This window comes from Parambassis ranga, chromosome 12 (genome assembly GCF_900634625.1).
Source record: "Parambassis ranga chromosome 12, fParRan2.1, whole genome shotgun sequence".
In the NCBI taxonomy this organism is placed as follows: domain Eukaryota; kingdom Metazoa; phylum Chordata; class Actinopteri; family Ambassidae; genus Parambassis; species Parambassis ranga.
Window position 1 is genome coordinate 10,138,660 of NC_041032.1, and position 14,131 is coordinate 10,152,790.

The following is a 14,131-nucleotide window of genomic DNA, read 5'->3' on the forward strand; positions in this document are numbered from 1 at the left end:
TCTTAATTATAGTTCATATAAATGTATGTACGTGTTAGGTGCAAATAAAAGCTGAGTCATTCACACGTGTATCATTTAACCACATATGTCTGTGTCAGTGTCCATATGACACTTAGACTTGGGCAGTGGTGGAAAGTAACTAAGTATTTGTACTTCGTTACTGTACATAAGTGCATTTTTATGTATTTATACAGTATTGCCTGTTAGGGCATTAAATTCTCCAGACAGTGAGACGTGCTGAAGAACAAATCCAGTCAATGGATTTCCTATCCTGCAACTTCCAGGCATTATGACTCAATATTTTGCTATGCAAGTAGGTACATTTCCAAACCAGAAGAAATGAAACTTATGCTATGAGAAGATTGATATTATGTGGGAGCAAACATTCCATGTAAATGAAACAGCGCCCTTCTGACTACATCAACGCCGTGACTCATCGTGGAAGAACTGAATTTTCACCGAACCATAATTAAAGAGAATCCAAATTTGGTTTATTGCTGTTATCTCCCACAGTGGAAATATATCAACAGATAACAGCACAGATAAAAGGAAATGGAAAAACCCTACCACACACAGACACACACACACACGATTTTACCCAAAGGATACGTATCTTTCAATACTAGTAGTTGAACTGTTGGAAGTAGATTAAGTTCCAAGAGGACAGAATTTAACTGGCTCACTGGCAACCAGACATTACAATATTGACAAATGTCTGACTTTTTAAATGAACAACCACACAAGGACCAAGAAGATTAGAATAAAATTATATCTGAAACTTTCTCAAAATGTCGGCCTTGTTCGGCATGCTTTTTATTTTAAGGGGAGTATCAACAGAGTCATGAGAAGTCAGGGAGAAACAACACGGTCATAAAGATTAAACTAAAGAGAGAAAAAACAACATGGAGAAAGTTTGTCAAAAGGAGCACAGAAGAACATTTCTGACTTACACACATTACAAAACAAATACTGTTCAGTTGGTGAAAGGTCTGTGATGACAAGCAGTCAAGTGACTTCAGTCAGCCATCACCCTTGACAGGGAATTTGCTTGGAAACAAAATCACTCTTCCACGTAAAGTACCTGAACCTTCTGCAGGTTAAACAGCAGCTGAAAGTCTCGAGTTGCTTGTTATGTGTTTTGATTTGGTTGGAGACTAAAAAGTGATGTAAAATGCACACACACACACACACACACACACAAACATTTCAAAACAGATGTAACTGGGCAGAGTCTTAGAGTTTAGCTATCACTCCGATATGATGAGGTTTTGTCTATGAAACTCAACTTCAGTCTAATGTGGGTCAATTAAATTAATCAAAATTAATATTAGTATATTAAACTTGTACAGTGTGTAAAACACATGTCTAATTTGACCTTTTCTGCCAATTAAAGTCCATGCTTGTCATAACACATTAACTTTTTTAAATAACAGTGAGTTTAAATTAATTACATTAAAATGATTACATCTAAAGAAGCAGTCTAACCTTGTTTGTTAAATGTGCACATTATTTAACAGATAATAATACACACTGATGATGCAGTAAATTCAGACTGGAACAGCAGTGAGCTGAAATGATGCTAAGCCACTTGGCAAGTAAACAAACATTCAGTTGTGTGTTTTTTATGAGAAAAGAAAATGTGTTTTTAATTTAAGGGGGAAAAAAGTTTAGTGACTAAATAAAAGGGTGCAGGTTTAAATACATTTCTACATTATATAGGTCTGATAACAATTAGCTACACAAACAACATTTTTTTTGTTTACCATCATGCTTCAGGTTAAGTGTTTTTCAACAAATCTTCTATATTAAATTGCTCAATAGTTCTACAAGTAATAAAGTAGTGATTGATCATTTCAGGGGCACAAAAACAGGATGTGGTTTTAAAACCGAGGCAGGCTACTTAACTCAAAACCTTTCCCCTCCTTTAAGTTTTTAAACCATTTATAGGGACTTCATACTCAAAACATCAACTAGAGATATCCATTCATCAAAGTTTCTGAAACAAATCTTAGCCGCTGCAGTGAATAAAAGGATAACTGCAGGGGGATGATGACGACCGTGTCTGCAGCACATGTACAAACATTTACACCTCAGGTCCAGCAGTGCTGTGTTCACCTGTCCACACACATTACAGATAAAAAAGACAATAACCATCTCTCCTGGGGACAATTTTGGACATTAGTCTAGTGCATTCAGGTGTCAGCTCTACACTTTCTATCAGTGATACCATTGCATATTTGCTCCTGACAGTATCAACACCATGAGTCCTTTGTTGGTGCAACAGTGCCCCCTTATGCCTACCCTGAGTCACCTCCCATGTTTGCTGTAGATACCATCGATCCTTTCAGACACTGTGAGTCAAGCAAAACCACTGACTGTTACCACACTGTACATATACATGGAGTGTGTATATATTCATACCACAGAGGAAAACAACAAAATTTCCTCACCCTCGTCCTCCTACGTGCGCCGTTTTCCAACCTGACTCATGGCTTACCGTTGACGCTGCCAGCAGGAGAGGAGTTCTTGTTGCGGCTCAGCCAGGATGGCAGGAGCTTGCGGGGCCTTGGGGGACGGGCCGGGGCTTGTGCAAGGCGGACCATGCGAGGTGAACGCCACACCTTAATGGTAGAGTCATCGCTGGCAGACAAAAGCAGTTCCTGGTCAGCGGGGCTGAATGCCACAGAGTTTACTACATCGTCGTGTGCAAGACGTGCCAGGCAGATGTTGTAGTGGCGGTCCCAGATGTAGCCATGTTTGTCTTCTGCTCCACTGCAGTTAGGAGATTGGTACGGTTATTTTCAGCATAGATATATATCTGACAAATATACAATCGCAGACAGTTCCTCACACACCTGGCAACAAAGTCTCTGCTGACATCAAGGAAGATAAAGAAGCACTCATCGTTAGGCGTGAAGGCTCGGTGAGCACGCAGACTTCTTCTCTCCTCCCTCAAACTCTTTAAGTCAATGACGTGCAAGTCAATCTCCTCAGCAATGGGAGGCGGAGACATGGGGTCAGAAATCACACAACCAGCTGGCCATGCCCGGCTGTTCACATACAGGTACCTGAGAAGAGTGAAGTTAGTGAAGATCCAATAACATGTTTGTATAATATATAAAGATTATTATGTGTGACTTGCTTTAGTTACCTGTGGTCAGGGGAAAGGCCCATACCGATGATGTGGCCGTGGATATCAATAACATGGTCCAAGGAATCAAAAAACTCATCTGAACTCCGCTCTTCCCCAAGAACAGGTCCAGAAGTGGTCATCTGGTCAGGCTTGATTCGCTTAATGCCTAGACGAGAAGAGCAGCATAACAGGGGAAGTATTGTGAGTCTTGCATATGGGCTTTCACAGTATATTTGAATCAGGAAGCTTTGGTCTTGCTAACAATCATACCTATCTGGTGAGGAGAGTATGTAAGGCTGCCGGTGGTGAAGAGTAAATACGTTTTGTCCTCTCCCTCCCCAGGTTCAGACGGCTCAATCAGGCTGGAGTCTGGAGCCTTTGTGTGAGCTCTGCCCATCATCTGAGCCACCTGGGTCTCAATCTCCAACTCCCTGTTTCCCACATTTTTACGGCTCTAAAAGGAAAAAAAGACATAGGCACAAAAAAGTGAATTATTCACAGACGCTGATCTAATTACCTGTTTTTCCCCCCTGAGAGCTTACATGTAAAACATGCTCCAGGCCTGAGAGAGTGGGTTGTGGGTGGCGGGCAGTAGAGTGACCCCAACTCTTTGCTTCCCTATGACATGCCTCCTCGTCCTCCACCTCCTCTTCTTCATCTTCTTCCTCGCTCCCAGAGGTCCCCAGGTCAAAGAGGAGAGGCTGGTGGTTCTGTTGCTGCTGCCCTTTTTGCTTGCGAGCCTGAGACTGAGCCTCATAGTCTAGCAGAAGGTCTGGGTTGTCATGACGTCTGCAGTGAGCCACCATCACGGTGCGTATGGTGCTGGCGTTGATGTTCTGAATCTTGAAAAGGCGCTTGACCACATTAACATTCTCTGATTCGATATCCTGCCAGAGAAAATGAAAAAGATGCAGCAAAAGTACGTTAGTTGAACAGCTGAGTGTTTCTTCTGATTCTGTGGAACAAACACTTTGAGCTGAAACTCACCTGGAAGGCTTTATTGAGCCAGAGCACAGAGCAGGATGTCATATTGCCAATCCAGTGCAGGTTCCCCGAGATCAGGTGGGTCTCATTCAGCCAGCAGCCAAACACATCGTAAGGCTTGTTTCTAACCCGTGACAACAGTGTGTAATTCTCTGTATGGGTGCATTAAAATAGGTATAAAATATTAGTATGGCACAAATACACACACACTATATGGTCATTTGCGTTCAATAACACATAGAAAATGCATTCACTATACTTAAACTGCGTTTTGTCAGTTAATTATAAGAAACAGGTCAGAAAAAAAATAGATGATGAGTCATGACGTTCAGACATCAACAGGAAAGAATGACTCATTGTTTAGGTTCCTACCCAGGCTGATAACAGCGATTTCCCCTGATGATGAGTGGTGAGGGCCCAAGTAGACACCGGAGACGAGCAGCAAGCTGTCGTCAGCGTTGAACTGGGAGAACTGAGTGTAGCCCCAGTTAAACTGCCGCATGCTGGAGCTGTGCACCAGTGAGATATTGCCATCAGGCCGCTCCGTGTCCCACAGCTGCACTCACAATAAAAGCAAGGAGACATGTGGACATGAGTGAGTGGATGATGCTGGTAGCATACTTAACCAAAACTAGAAGAAGAATTAGTGTTCAGCAGAGACAAGAGATTCTGTATTAAATATCAGTTTCCTGTTAGCAACTGACCCATTTTCTCATTTATTTAAGTATTTCTGATTCTGATGAATTTTTCCCTAATTTTTCTGTGAAAAAAGTGTCATCTTTTTTATAAAGTGTAGCTCACAGTTCTTGTAAAAAGGAGTTTTTCTCTGAAAAGTTACATGTCACAAAATAAATGTATTTTTGGCCAAACAAAACTCATGACTAAGCGACATGTATGTAAAAGACTACTTTTACAGAGAGAAGGCTTTGTCACATGGTGCAAAAACAACCACCTGCTAATAATAAAAATATGATGAAGGTAAAGGTCCCACTGTTATGGACACGATCAATTGACACCTTGGTGGAAAGTAAGAAAATAAGATAAGGAATCTTTGAATCCTTACCTTAACAGTGCAGTCTTTGGAGCAGGAGGAGAACCTGTGACCCCTGTGAGAGAAAGCTAAGTGGAGGACTTGGTCACTGTGTTCTCTCAGCGTCTGCACCTCCACACAGGGGATACAGTCAAACAGACGTTTGAACTCTCTGTACCATGACACAGCCGCTGCACACAGGTAAATTCAGAGTTAATTGGAACCTTTCCACGATTATAAAAAAAAAAAAAGGAACCTGACTGCATGATTTCAAACGTTTACCAGGGTGTCGGGGTACACAGCGTGGTATACGATAGTAGCTGTAGAACAACTCTCTCCACAGAAACTCATCTCTGGAGACAGCCAGCCACTGTCTGCAGCTCAGACCGGCTCTCAGTACAGCATCATGGGGCAGACGCAGGAAGATCTCCAACACCAGGCTGTCTGGCAGAACTGGGCCACACTCCATCCTAACATCCTGGGTAATGAATACACATCATTCAAATGTAAATGCATAAGCTTTTCCAACCCTGAATGTGGGTGGGACTACACTGCTGGGTTTCCACTTGGATATGAAATGGACCTAAGTGGGGTTAATCCAAACTTGCACAACAATCATTTATAACAACTCAATCAACATGCTAGTAGTAGTGAGTAATCAAACAGACTTGTAGTAAGTGCTCTGAAGCATAAAATGTCAAAACCAGAACCCAATTCTCACATTTGAAAAGCTAGGATATTTAGAATGTTTTATTTAACCCTGTGCACCCTGACATGGGACTAATTTGAGCCTGACACAATGCACAGACAGCACTGAGGAGCAGTCAGAAACTCCAGCTGACTGCACCATCATGACAGACATGTGCAAACCCCTCTACTACCTAACATTCACGTAGTCGTATAAGAGGAGGTATCACAGGGGATCACAGAGTGGCTACTGAAACGGAGCCATGTTAGCGTAGGTTTCCTCAGTTATCACACATACATGTGTGAAATACAGAACTTCGTGTCAACAAAAATGTTATTATAAAAACACGGTCTGTATCTTTTCTATCTCCAGAGTAAATCTGGAAATCTCTTTCTCGCTGAACTATGGCGTCGTGTCAAGATGACCCAACATGGACATTTTTGTCGCTGTGGGTTAAAGTCATGTCAAGTTACTGTGTTTACACTCAAAGCAAACCAATCTAGGTTCCGTTCCGAGAAACGAGACATTAACTGTTTAAATATTGAATAACAAAGGCATATCTGTACATTTGACAATCAACTGCACGCTTACTGTGCAGCTATGCTAGACAGAAATGTCAGTCAAGCTAGCGTTTAGCTAGCTACTTGTTAACAAGCCAGATAGCTGTTAGCTAGCATTTGTTTTCAACTTTTAGCCACATCCGACGACTTTAAATTTAGACGACAAGCTATTATTTTCGAAAGTCATTGCTTATGTTACACGGGTTCACCTGCCTGCACATGTATAAAGTAGTTGCCACGAACGGTGACCCACCTGCTGGATCAAAGTAGGTTGGAGAGAAAAATCAAACGGCTAGCTAGCGCTAAAGGCTAGCCACCGAAAATGACAACAATCCTCTAGTAGCGAGACCAAGCTAACAGATGACAGACTCATTGCTACGAAAGGACAACACAATCGATTCAGATACATCTGTACCCGATGGTCTGTATGTGTACATTTACTGACAGTCATGCAGTAAAAATAAAAAGTAGGTGCTTATTTTATTTTATTTTATTTTATTACTTAACATATGCATAACACATAATTTAACATGTTTATTTTTATATGACTAGACAGAAAATCAATTTGGTTAATGAACAGTCTCATAACATGAGACAGTCATGTAATTTTAATGAGCTGTTTGGTGCACAATGACACTAATTGATCTTTTTTTGTGTGTGGTTCATGTCTGGAACACGTTTTTCTCCATTTTAATATTAACGTAATTTAATGTATTGTTTCTTGCAGAATCCTGTTTTTTTCTTTTTTTGGTGTATGTCTCTAGATATTATGCATTTTTTAAATTTATTTATTTATTATTAATGTATTTATAGTTTAAATAGATAATAAATATAGCCTAAGTGTTACTTTGCACTGCCCGGATGTTAAAGTATTTTTTAAGATTTGGCATGTTTTCATTAACATCACTCAGCTGATGAATTAATGAACACACAGTATGTGTATGTAGCATCTCTTGGTTCACTGATGCCACAGTTACCATCATTCAGTCAAGCACTGGGGGACTGAAACATTAGCCTGTTGTGTCAGTGCACACACACTCCTGTGGGTAAGCTACAGCAGAGACACACGTCACGACAAACTGATACAGACAAACAAAGCAGGACGATGCTGTGACTCATCATCTCTGGTAAGTTTTTAACATTTCTGTGACAAATTTCAAGTTTTGATGTTAAAACCTGTAGTGTTGTGTATATTGCTGTAGCCTATGTTAAACCTGATAGTGATGGGATCAGGTTACCTTAGCAGACAGGACAGCAGAGTGGCTGATACTACAAGCAGATAAGTTTAAAAACTCCGGTCTTCCTTTAGGACTGCGCCATGCTGCTAACTGGATAGTTTCTTGCTGTGGCTCCCCAGAGAAGCACAGGATCTCACCAGGAGTACAATGCCGGGGTAAAGGTGCTGAAATAGAAATCCAAAAATTGCATCATTTTCACAGTGTTTGCATGACTGAGCTATTTTTGTTTTCCTATACAGGACAAACTGTGTGTACAGTCTCCAAAAATGCAACAGCATCCAGTCAAAATCCTCCATAATTCCTCCCAGCAGTGTGGTGGGAGAAGGAGCTGTCATCCACAGTGACTGTAATTAATACTTTTAACATGTTAACCCCTGATTTTCTGTTGCTCTGTGTTTGTTATAATGATGACATGTCTGAAAACTCCTGAGTTGGATAATGTCTGACGTCAACGACAATACAGCAGTGGCTCTACTAATACAATGTTCATCCTGATAAACAAAATAAATGCCTGCCTGCAGCAGAGATTCACGGTTATGACCTCATTTCTTGAATGTCTGGTGCCCCCATGTGGCACAAACAAGCAACTGCGGGAGAGGACAACATAAAAACTGGTTCAATTATTTAAAGGAAATTATGAATAAGATATTAAATTAAACAGTGTCAACAGAAACATGTTATAACATTAACTCTGGTCCTGTTATGTATAAGTAGAAAGAAAATATGTCACTAAAATGAATTATTATTAATAGAGTTGGCTTTTTATTAGACTTTCCTACTGTTTGTGTAATGTAGGCACCAATAACTGACACAAACATCTCTGATATAAGTAAAATTATACTGTATGTAATATGATATCATTTATTTAGAATAGAAGAAAGCACAAATGTATTTACATTCACATGTACAGTAGCATACAATACAATTTACAATGACACCGTTCTCCAGAGTTCCCACTCCGTACACTGTTAAAGTGACCATTCCAGTTTACAGTGAGGAGGATGCAGCTGAAACAAAGTGGCCCCTTCCCCTTTGAGTTTCTACTGACTGTCACAAGGTATTTTCACCTGAGCTGGTGAATGTGTGATGCAAAATAAACACACAAAAATATCACATTTGAAGTTATATAAATGACCTTTGTTCACTTCACAGATTAGGTTTCAGCAACATTAAAACACCACCGTGCTCTGTTTGACCACATGAAAGCCCGAGAAAGCAACACAAACGAGGCCAGACATGGAAATGTCTTTGTGAGATGCTTCACTATCACGTCAGCTCGTTTATTTCCTTGTATCCCATACAGCTCTAATCTAAAGTGCACCGTCGCTCTGCCTGGCAGTCCATGCGTGGGTCTCTTATCATAGCACCATGGTGGGGATGTGGTGCACCAGGGGCATAGGATGAGGCATGGCTGTCAACTGTGGAGGAGGAGGAGGAGGAGGGGACACCTGGGAGGAGACGTCGGTCCTGGGTTCCACCGGTTTGTGCCGTGCGCTCTTTTGGTGCGCCCTCAGGCCCGCCAGCTGGGAGTAGGCGCTCTGGCAGACGTGGCACTTGTACGGCCGCTCGCCGGTGTGCAGGCGCACGTGGTTGCGGAGCGTCGATGACTGGCTGAAGCGGCGATTGCAGAAGCGGCAGACGAAGGGCTTGTCCAGAGTATGGATGCGCATGTGGGAGCGCAGGTTGCTGCGGGAGTTGAAGCCACGGTGGCAGATGACGCAGCGCATCCGACCAGCGGTCGTGGTGGCGACGGAGGAAGGAGAACAGGAGGAGGAGGAGGAGCCGTCACAGGAGTGGGAGTCATCTAGGAGAGAGAACAGAGGATGTGTTAGAAGATTTCCAGAAGTTTGTGTTAGATATTTGGTTTGACTGATGATTAAAATCTTTTTTCTCTCTCTCTCTCTCTCTCTCTCTCACCACTTCTGCTCTTCTTCTGCTGTTCGTCTTCAGTTCCAGGAACTCCTGGGATTCCCAGGAATGTGTTCTGAGTGTTTCCATACCAGACAAGCAGCTCCTGGTCGGGTGGGATAGTCTGAAGAGAGAGGAAACAGAGAAAATGTCAATTATTCAACATGTAATTTTAGTTTTTTTGATGTTTTAAAACGAAAAAACAAAATCCTAAAATAAATGACGTCCTTCTTGTGGCCAGCAGGAGGCGCTGGCCTGCAGGCCATTTACTGATGTTTTATGAACTCCTGCGGCCCCTCTGTCTGTTTTAAAGTAGCTGACTGGACAATATTACGCTTCAGTGCTGTCTCACCTCAACGGCCTTGTAGAAGATGCTGCTGCCGATCTGCACCACTTCCAGGTTCTGCTCCTGTTCGTTCCGGGCGCACTTGATGTAGGTCATCCAGCTGCGCTGGTCCTCCTGACTGGCATCGATGAAGTAACGCACTGTGCCGTCTTCGTTAAACACCTGGAAGACAACAAAGCAAAGAAATATGAACACACTGGAAGAAAATGAAGGAACTGATCTGACCCTTTATAGGCCTGTTAACCCTCTGCTCACCTCCCACATCAGGTTGTTGTTTTTGAACAGGTCCACGTGTTCAGGGGACAGAAGTCGCCCTGTGAAGGGGCCCATCTCGGTCCCCGCTTTGATCCAGGTCTTTGAGAAGATGCCGAGACCTTCTCCGGGGATCGAGCTCTGAGCGATGATCACTTCACTGGGCAGCACCAGACTGGACAGTTTCTGCACCTCTGCAAAAAAGAAAAATAAATAAAGAAAAATGAGCTTTAAATATTGACAGTGAGCTTCACATGATGAGCTGTGTAAGACTGTGAAGGTGTTGTGGGAAAATAAAAGAGAGAATCTGTGGTCAGATATGTTCAGCAGGGTGGAAAAAAGGTCCTGAAAGCAGCAAATGAACTGGATTTTATTTTAGTCACGAAATATTAAGCTACACCTTATCCTCCGTTTAATTCGATTATCTGGCTGAATTGAAGGTTTTTGTTGTGCTAAACCCTCCTCGGAAAGCATTTTTATCCGCAACAGAAAAAAAAGAGAAAGAAAAAAAAATCGTGCCTCTTTAATGTCAAAATCAAAGATTTTTTTTTTAATTCAGGCTGTGAAAAATCCCGAGCGAATAGGGGTTAAATGGTCCTCTATTGCTCAGGGTCCAGCAATTTGTCATGCTTCAGATGTGATATTCATTAAAGTTTACTGGAAAAGAAACGGCTAATTCCAAATTCATTATCCTTTTAAGAACTTTGTAGCAATAAATTTGCGCTGAATGAAACGAGGACTTGTTTAAAAGACTCAGGAATTTCTGTAACAAAAAAATGGAAAGGCGATTAGATGGTTGACATGCAATGAATAGCATTAGATTTAGCCTTCACGGTGCATTATGCGAGGAACAGCAAATCTTTTAAGGAGAGAGAAAGAGAAAAGCTCCGGAGCCCCATAGCTGCCAAGAGAGGAAAAGAGACTGTCCGGAGATTGATGAATGCGGGATAAAAACCCGGGGACATCTCAAAGAAAGGAAACCTTTCTCTCCGCGAGGTTTAAGTGGAAACTTTCCCAGGTCAAGCACAAAGTTAACCAAATGAATTTAATGCCCCGCGTCTTTCAATCAGCGGCAGTTACACGCCTAACAAGCCTCTAAACGCGAGGTCTCACAGCTCGGACAGGGCTGATGCGTTTAATGGATCGAAATAAAAACAGTAAAAATGAGAGAAATGCGGAAAAGTTTATAAAATGAAGTGTGAAGGTTTTTTAGTTTGATGCTCAGCTGTCACATTGAAAAAATAAATCAGAAGAGAGAAAATAATGCTCCACATGCAGTGAACGTGCAGTATTAACGAAATAATATTTATTGACGATAAACACAGTTTTTTGCGGACATAAAGTTTACCTGCGGATGTTTTACGCACGAAATCAACTAATTTACGCATAAAACCTGCACCATGAAACACTCAGGTCAAATATTCCTCCAGTAAACCAGCAGGTCGGATCTTACCTCCAGCGAAGGACTGCGCTAGGACTTCAGCGGTGAAGGCTGTCTTAGGGCTGCTGCTGCTGCTGCCTCCGCTCTGCCGCTCCTCCGCCAGGTGTTCGCCCAGCACGTTCCTCCACCTGCCGTACAGGAAGCTGTGCAGGATGTCCGAGGTGATCACGTCCGACAGCGAGCGGCTCGGACACTTAAATCCAGACTTTAGAGCTAAAGCGTCTGCGGGTAGCACGGAGCCCATGTTTGCAAATAATAATAATAATAATTTAAAAAAAATGACGAAGAGAGGAGAACCCCCTCCAGAAATGATGGAGCAGCTGCAAAAAAGAGCAACGAAGAAGAAGAAGAAGTGGACACACAGAGCTGCTCTTCAGTCCGTCCTCCTGCGCCAAACTGCGTGCGTAAAAAGCTGCCCTGCCTGGCTGTGAGGGGTCTCTTTATATAAGTGGGTAGTGTGACCCCTGTCTAATTACTTATTAATGGCACACCCCTCACCGTGTGGACCTGCCTGCTGCACCAGCAGAGACATTAAAACACACAAGAGAGAGGGAGGAGGGGAGGAGGGGGAGAGAGAGGGGGGGTGAGAGTGGGCAAAACTTTTGTCATTTAGAGTGCAAATTAAATATTTAAGCGCAAAGTTGCAAATCAGTGCTTGACTAAAATAACGAATCACATTTTTAAAAGATTAAAAAAATGTGTATTAGGAAAGATTGTATGGCAAAAAAACACACACACACACTTACAAACACACACACACTTGCAGAGTGTAAACTAACGCAACAGGATGACCAAACAAGAAAGCGGACAAAAGAATGAAAATAATCAGCGCTGTCAGTCTGAGTGATAATTTTCTGTGCAGCAGAAGTGGGTCATTGAGTCTGGGAGTTGCTCGCCCATTTTTTTCTCATGCATTTGGTATTCATGCGCTGGTAATATTATTTTTTTTGTGAGGAGTTAGAGCGGGAATCACAACCTCGACGTGGAGTTTTTCTTCTTCTTCTTTTTTTTTACAGCATTGTTCACATGCAAAAAATGCAAAGCTGCTTTGACGTGGTTCACTTTTTCAAGCCCTTGTTGAGGTAAGCGGTTTAATATTCATGGATGTTCGGAGCCCCCTCGGTATTGTGGAGACGTTTAGATGAGTATATATGGCCTCTTTTCTTCTCTATAGTCACAGTCCTCTGTGTTTTTTCCTCTCTTGCCTATTTTTTTTTTTGGGCTTGATGGACTGGGGCTAAATGGGCAGTTTTCCTTCTTTTCCAGCAGAGAGGACATCTTTATTCCATCCCCGGCTCACAGGTTTCCTATTCAGCTCCCCTCCAAGTAATGTCAGGGCCCTGAAAAGTGCTGCAAATCAATCTTTCATGGTGTTTTGAGGGCAATTTGACATCCATGCACTCCTCTTTTCACTCCAACAACTACAAGGGGATTGTCCGAAAAAACGGGCAAGTTGTGCGCTCCCTCTCTCTCTGTCTTCTCTCTCTCTCTCTCTGGACGAATATGGACTATGGCAATGTAATGGCACAGAAGATATGGCAAGTAAATACAATAGCGCAGAGTTTTGTGAGCTGCAGAGATAGTGAAAAGGCAAGGTGAGTGACAGGGCACGAAAAAAGATTACTGTGAAACAGCTGCTTTTTATGAGCGGGCCCCTCCCACATTTGTCTCCTTTTCCCAGATGAAATTTCTCCGCGCTTTCAATGGGATTCTTTCTCATCTAGATTGATTTACATTTATAGCATTCATCGCACAAATCCGAGGTAAATGGCGGGGACAGGGGGGTGGGCCGGTTCTTTATTAAAGAGGAATTAAATGAATTGAATTGGGGTAACGCATGGATTTGATTTGCTTATTTATGCATTAACCTATGGCATTATTTGAAAGCTGGTAAAGCCGCGGGCATGTCAGCAATAGCAAATCATCCTGCTTAGCTGTTCCATTGTAAAACAATTTAAGCTATTATTCTGTCCATTTAAAGCTTATCAATTTAATGTGGATGATTGACAATTATTGCACAAAGAATGCGGTAATGGTTTGATTTCAAAGGGCTGCTGGGAAACCTATCAAAGAAAAGCATTTGTTTGTGGATAAATAGAAGAGTTTTACGCTTATCAGAGGAAAGAGAAAAGCCTGAGGGCGAAAACAAAATGTGTTTATGTACGTAAACACTTCAACTTTCATAAAAATGGCTAAAATGGAAATAAAACTAACAAACTTTGGAAAAGTTGCAGCTTGAAAAATAAATTAATAATTTAAAATTAATTGTCTGAATAAATAAAATTATTTTTTCCTCAAATATTCGCAAAATCACTGAGTCACAGTCCCAGGCCTGCTGCAGGGGACACACAGAGAGAGAGAGAGAGAGAGAGACACACACACACACACACACACACACACACACACACACACACACACACACACACACACACACACACACACACACACACACACACACACACACACACACACACACACACACACACACACACACACACACACACACACACACACACACACACACACACACACACAGCGGGGAGAATAAGGA

At 42.1% G+C, this 14,131-nt stretch overlaps 2 protein-coding genes and 1 long non-coding RNA gene across 5 annotated transcripts; 1 reads left to right on the forward strand and 2 right to left on the reverse strand.

The window, feature by feature from the left end:
- Positions 1 to 783: 783 nt before the first annotated feature.
- Positions 784 to 6,769, reverse strand: fbxw5 (F-box and WD repeat domain containing 5). 3 transcript variants are annotated; one of them, XM_028418006.1, is made up of 11 exons: positions 6,649 to 6,769; positions 5,430 to 5,625; positions 5,181 to 5,338; positions 4,490 to 4,673; positions 4,121 to 4,269; positions 3,676 to 4,020; positions 3,404 to 3,587; positions 3,152 to 3,299; positions 2,856 to 3,068; positions 2,498 to 2,772; positions 784 to 2,351 (listed from the first exon to the last, which is right to left on the reverse strand). In XM_028418006.1, the coding sequence occupies exons 2-11, from the start codon at positions 5,614 to 5,616 to the stop codon at positions 2,308 to 2,310; spliced, it is 1,887 nt and encodes a 628-aa protein (XP_028273807.1). In that variant the 5' UTR covers positions 5,617 to 5,625; positions 6,649 to 6,769; the 3' UTR covers positions 784 to 2,307. The 3 variants fall into 3 exon arrangements, with proteins under 3 accessions (XP_028273807.1, XP_028273808.1, XP_028273809.1); XM_028418007.1 differs by having other exon boundaries at positions 6,609 to 6,724; XM_028418008.1 differs by lacking the exon at positions 6,649 to 6,769 and having other exon boundaries at positions 2,451 to 2,772; positions 5,430 to 5,616.
- A 331-nt stretch (positions 6,770 to 7,100) lies between these two features.
- On the forward strand, positions 7,101 to 8,002 carry LOC114443725 (uncharacterized). Its single transcript, XR_003671467.1, has 3 exons — positions 7,101 to 7,522; positions 7,705 to 7,788; positions 7,873 to 8,002. It is a non-coding gene; the product is annotated as an uncharacterized LOC114443725 (long non-coding RNA).
- A 989-nt stretch (positions 8,003 to 8,991) lies between these two features.
- On the reverse strand, positions 8,992 to 11,824 carry prdm12a (PR domain containing 12a). Its single transcript, XM_028418013.1, has 5 exons — positions 11,593 to 11,824; positions 10,143 to 10,333; positions 9,894 to 10,049; positions 9,551 to 9,665; positions 8,992 to 9,437 (listed from the first exon to the last, which is right to left on the reverse strand). Exons 1-5 carry the CDS (start codon positions 11,822 to 11,824, stop codon positions 8,992 to 8,994), a joined length of 1,140 nt encoding a protein of 379 aa, XP_028273814.1.
- Between the last annotated feature and the right edge of the window lie 2,307 nt (positions 11,825 to 14,131).

Excerpts from the sequence above, each read along its gene's own strand:
- prdm12a (XM_028418013.1), bottom strand. The coding sequence starts at position 11,824 with ATGGGCTCCGTGCTACCCGCAGACGCTTTAGCTCTAAAGTCTGGATTT. Across the intron at positions 10,334-11,592 it reads AGCGCAGTCCTTCGCTGGAG|AGGTGCAGAAACTGTCCAGT; the intron begins GTAAGATCCGAC and ends TCTTTTTTGCAG. Across the intron at positions 9,666-9,893 it reads TCTTCTACAAGGCCGTTGAG|ACTATCCCACCCGACCAGGA; the intron begins GTGAGACAGCAC and ends CTCTCTCTTCAG.
- fbxw5 (XM_028418006.1), bottom strand. The coding sequence starts at position 5,616 with ATGGAGTGTGGCCCAGTTCTGCCAGACAGCCTGGTGTTGGAGATCTTC. Across the intron at positions 4,021-4,120 it reads GGCTCAATAAAGCCTTCCAG|GATATCGAATCAGAGAATGT; the intron begins GTGAGTTTCAGC and ends TTTCTCTGGCAG. Across the intron at positions 3,588-3,675 it reads GCCTGGAGCATGTTTTACAT|AGCCGTAAAAATGTGGGAAA; the intron begins GTAAGCTCTCAG and ends TTTTCCTTTTAG.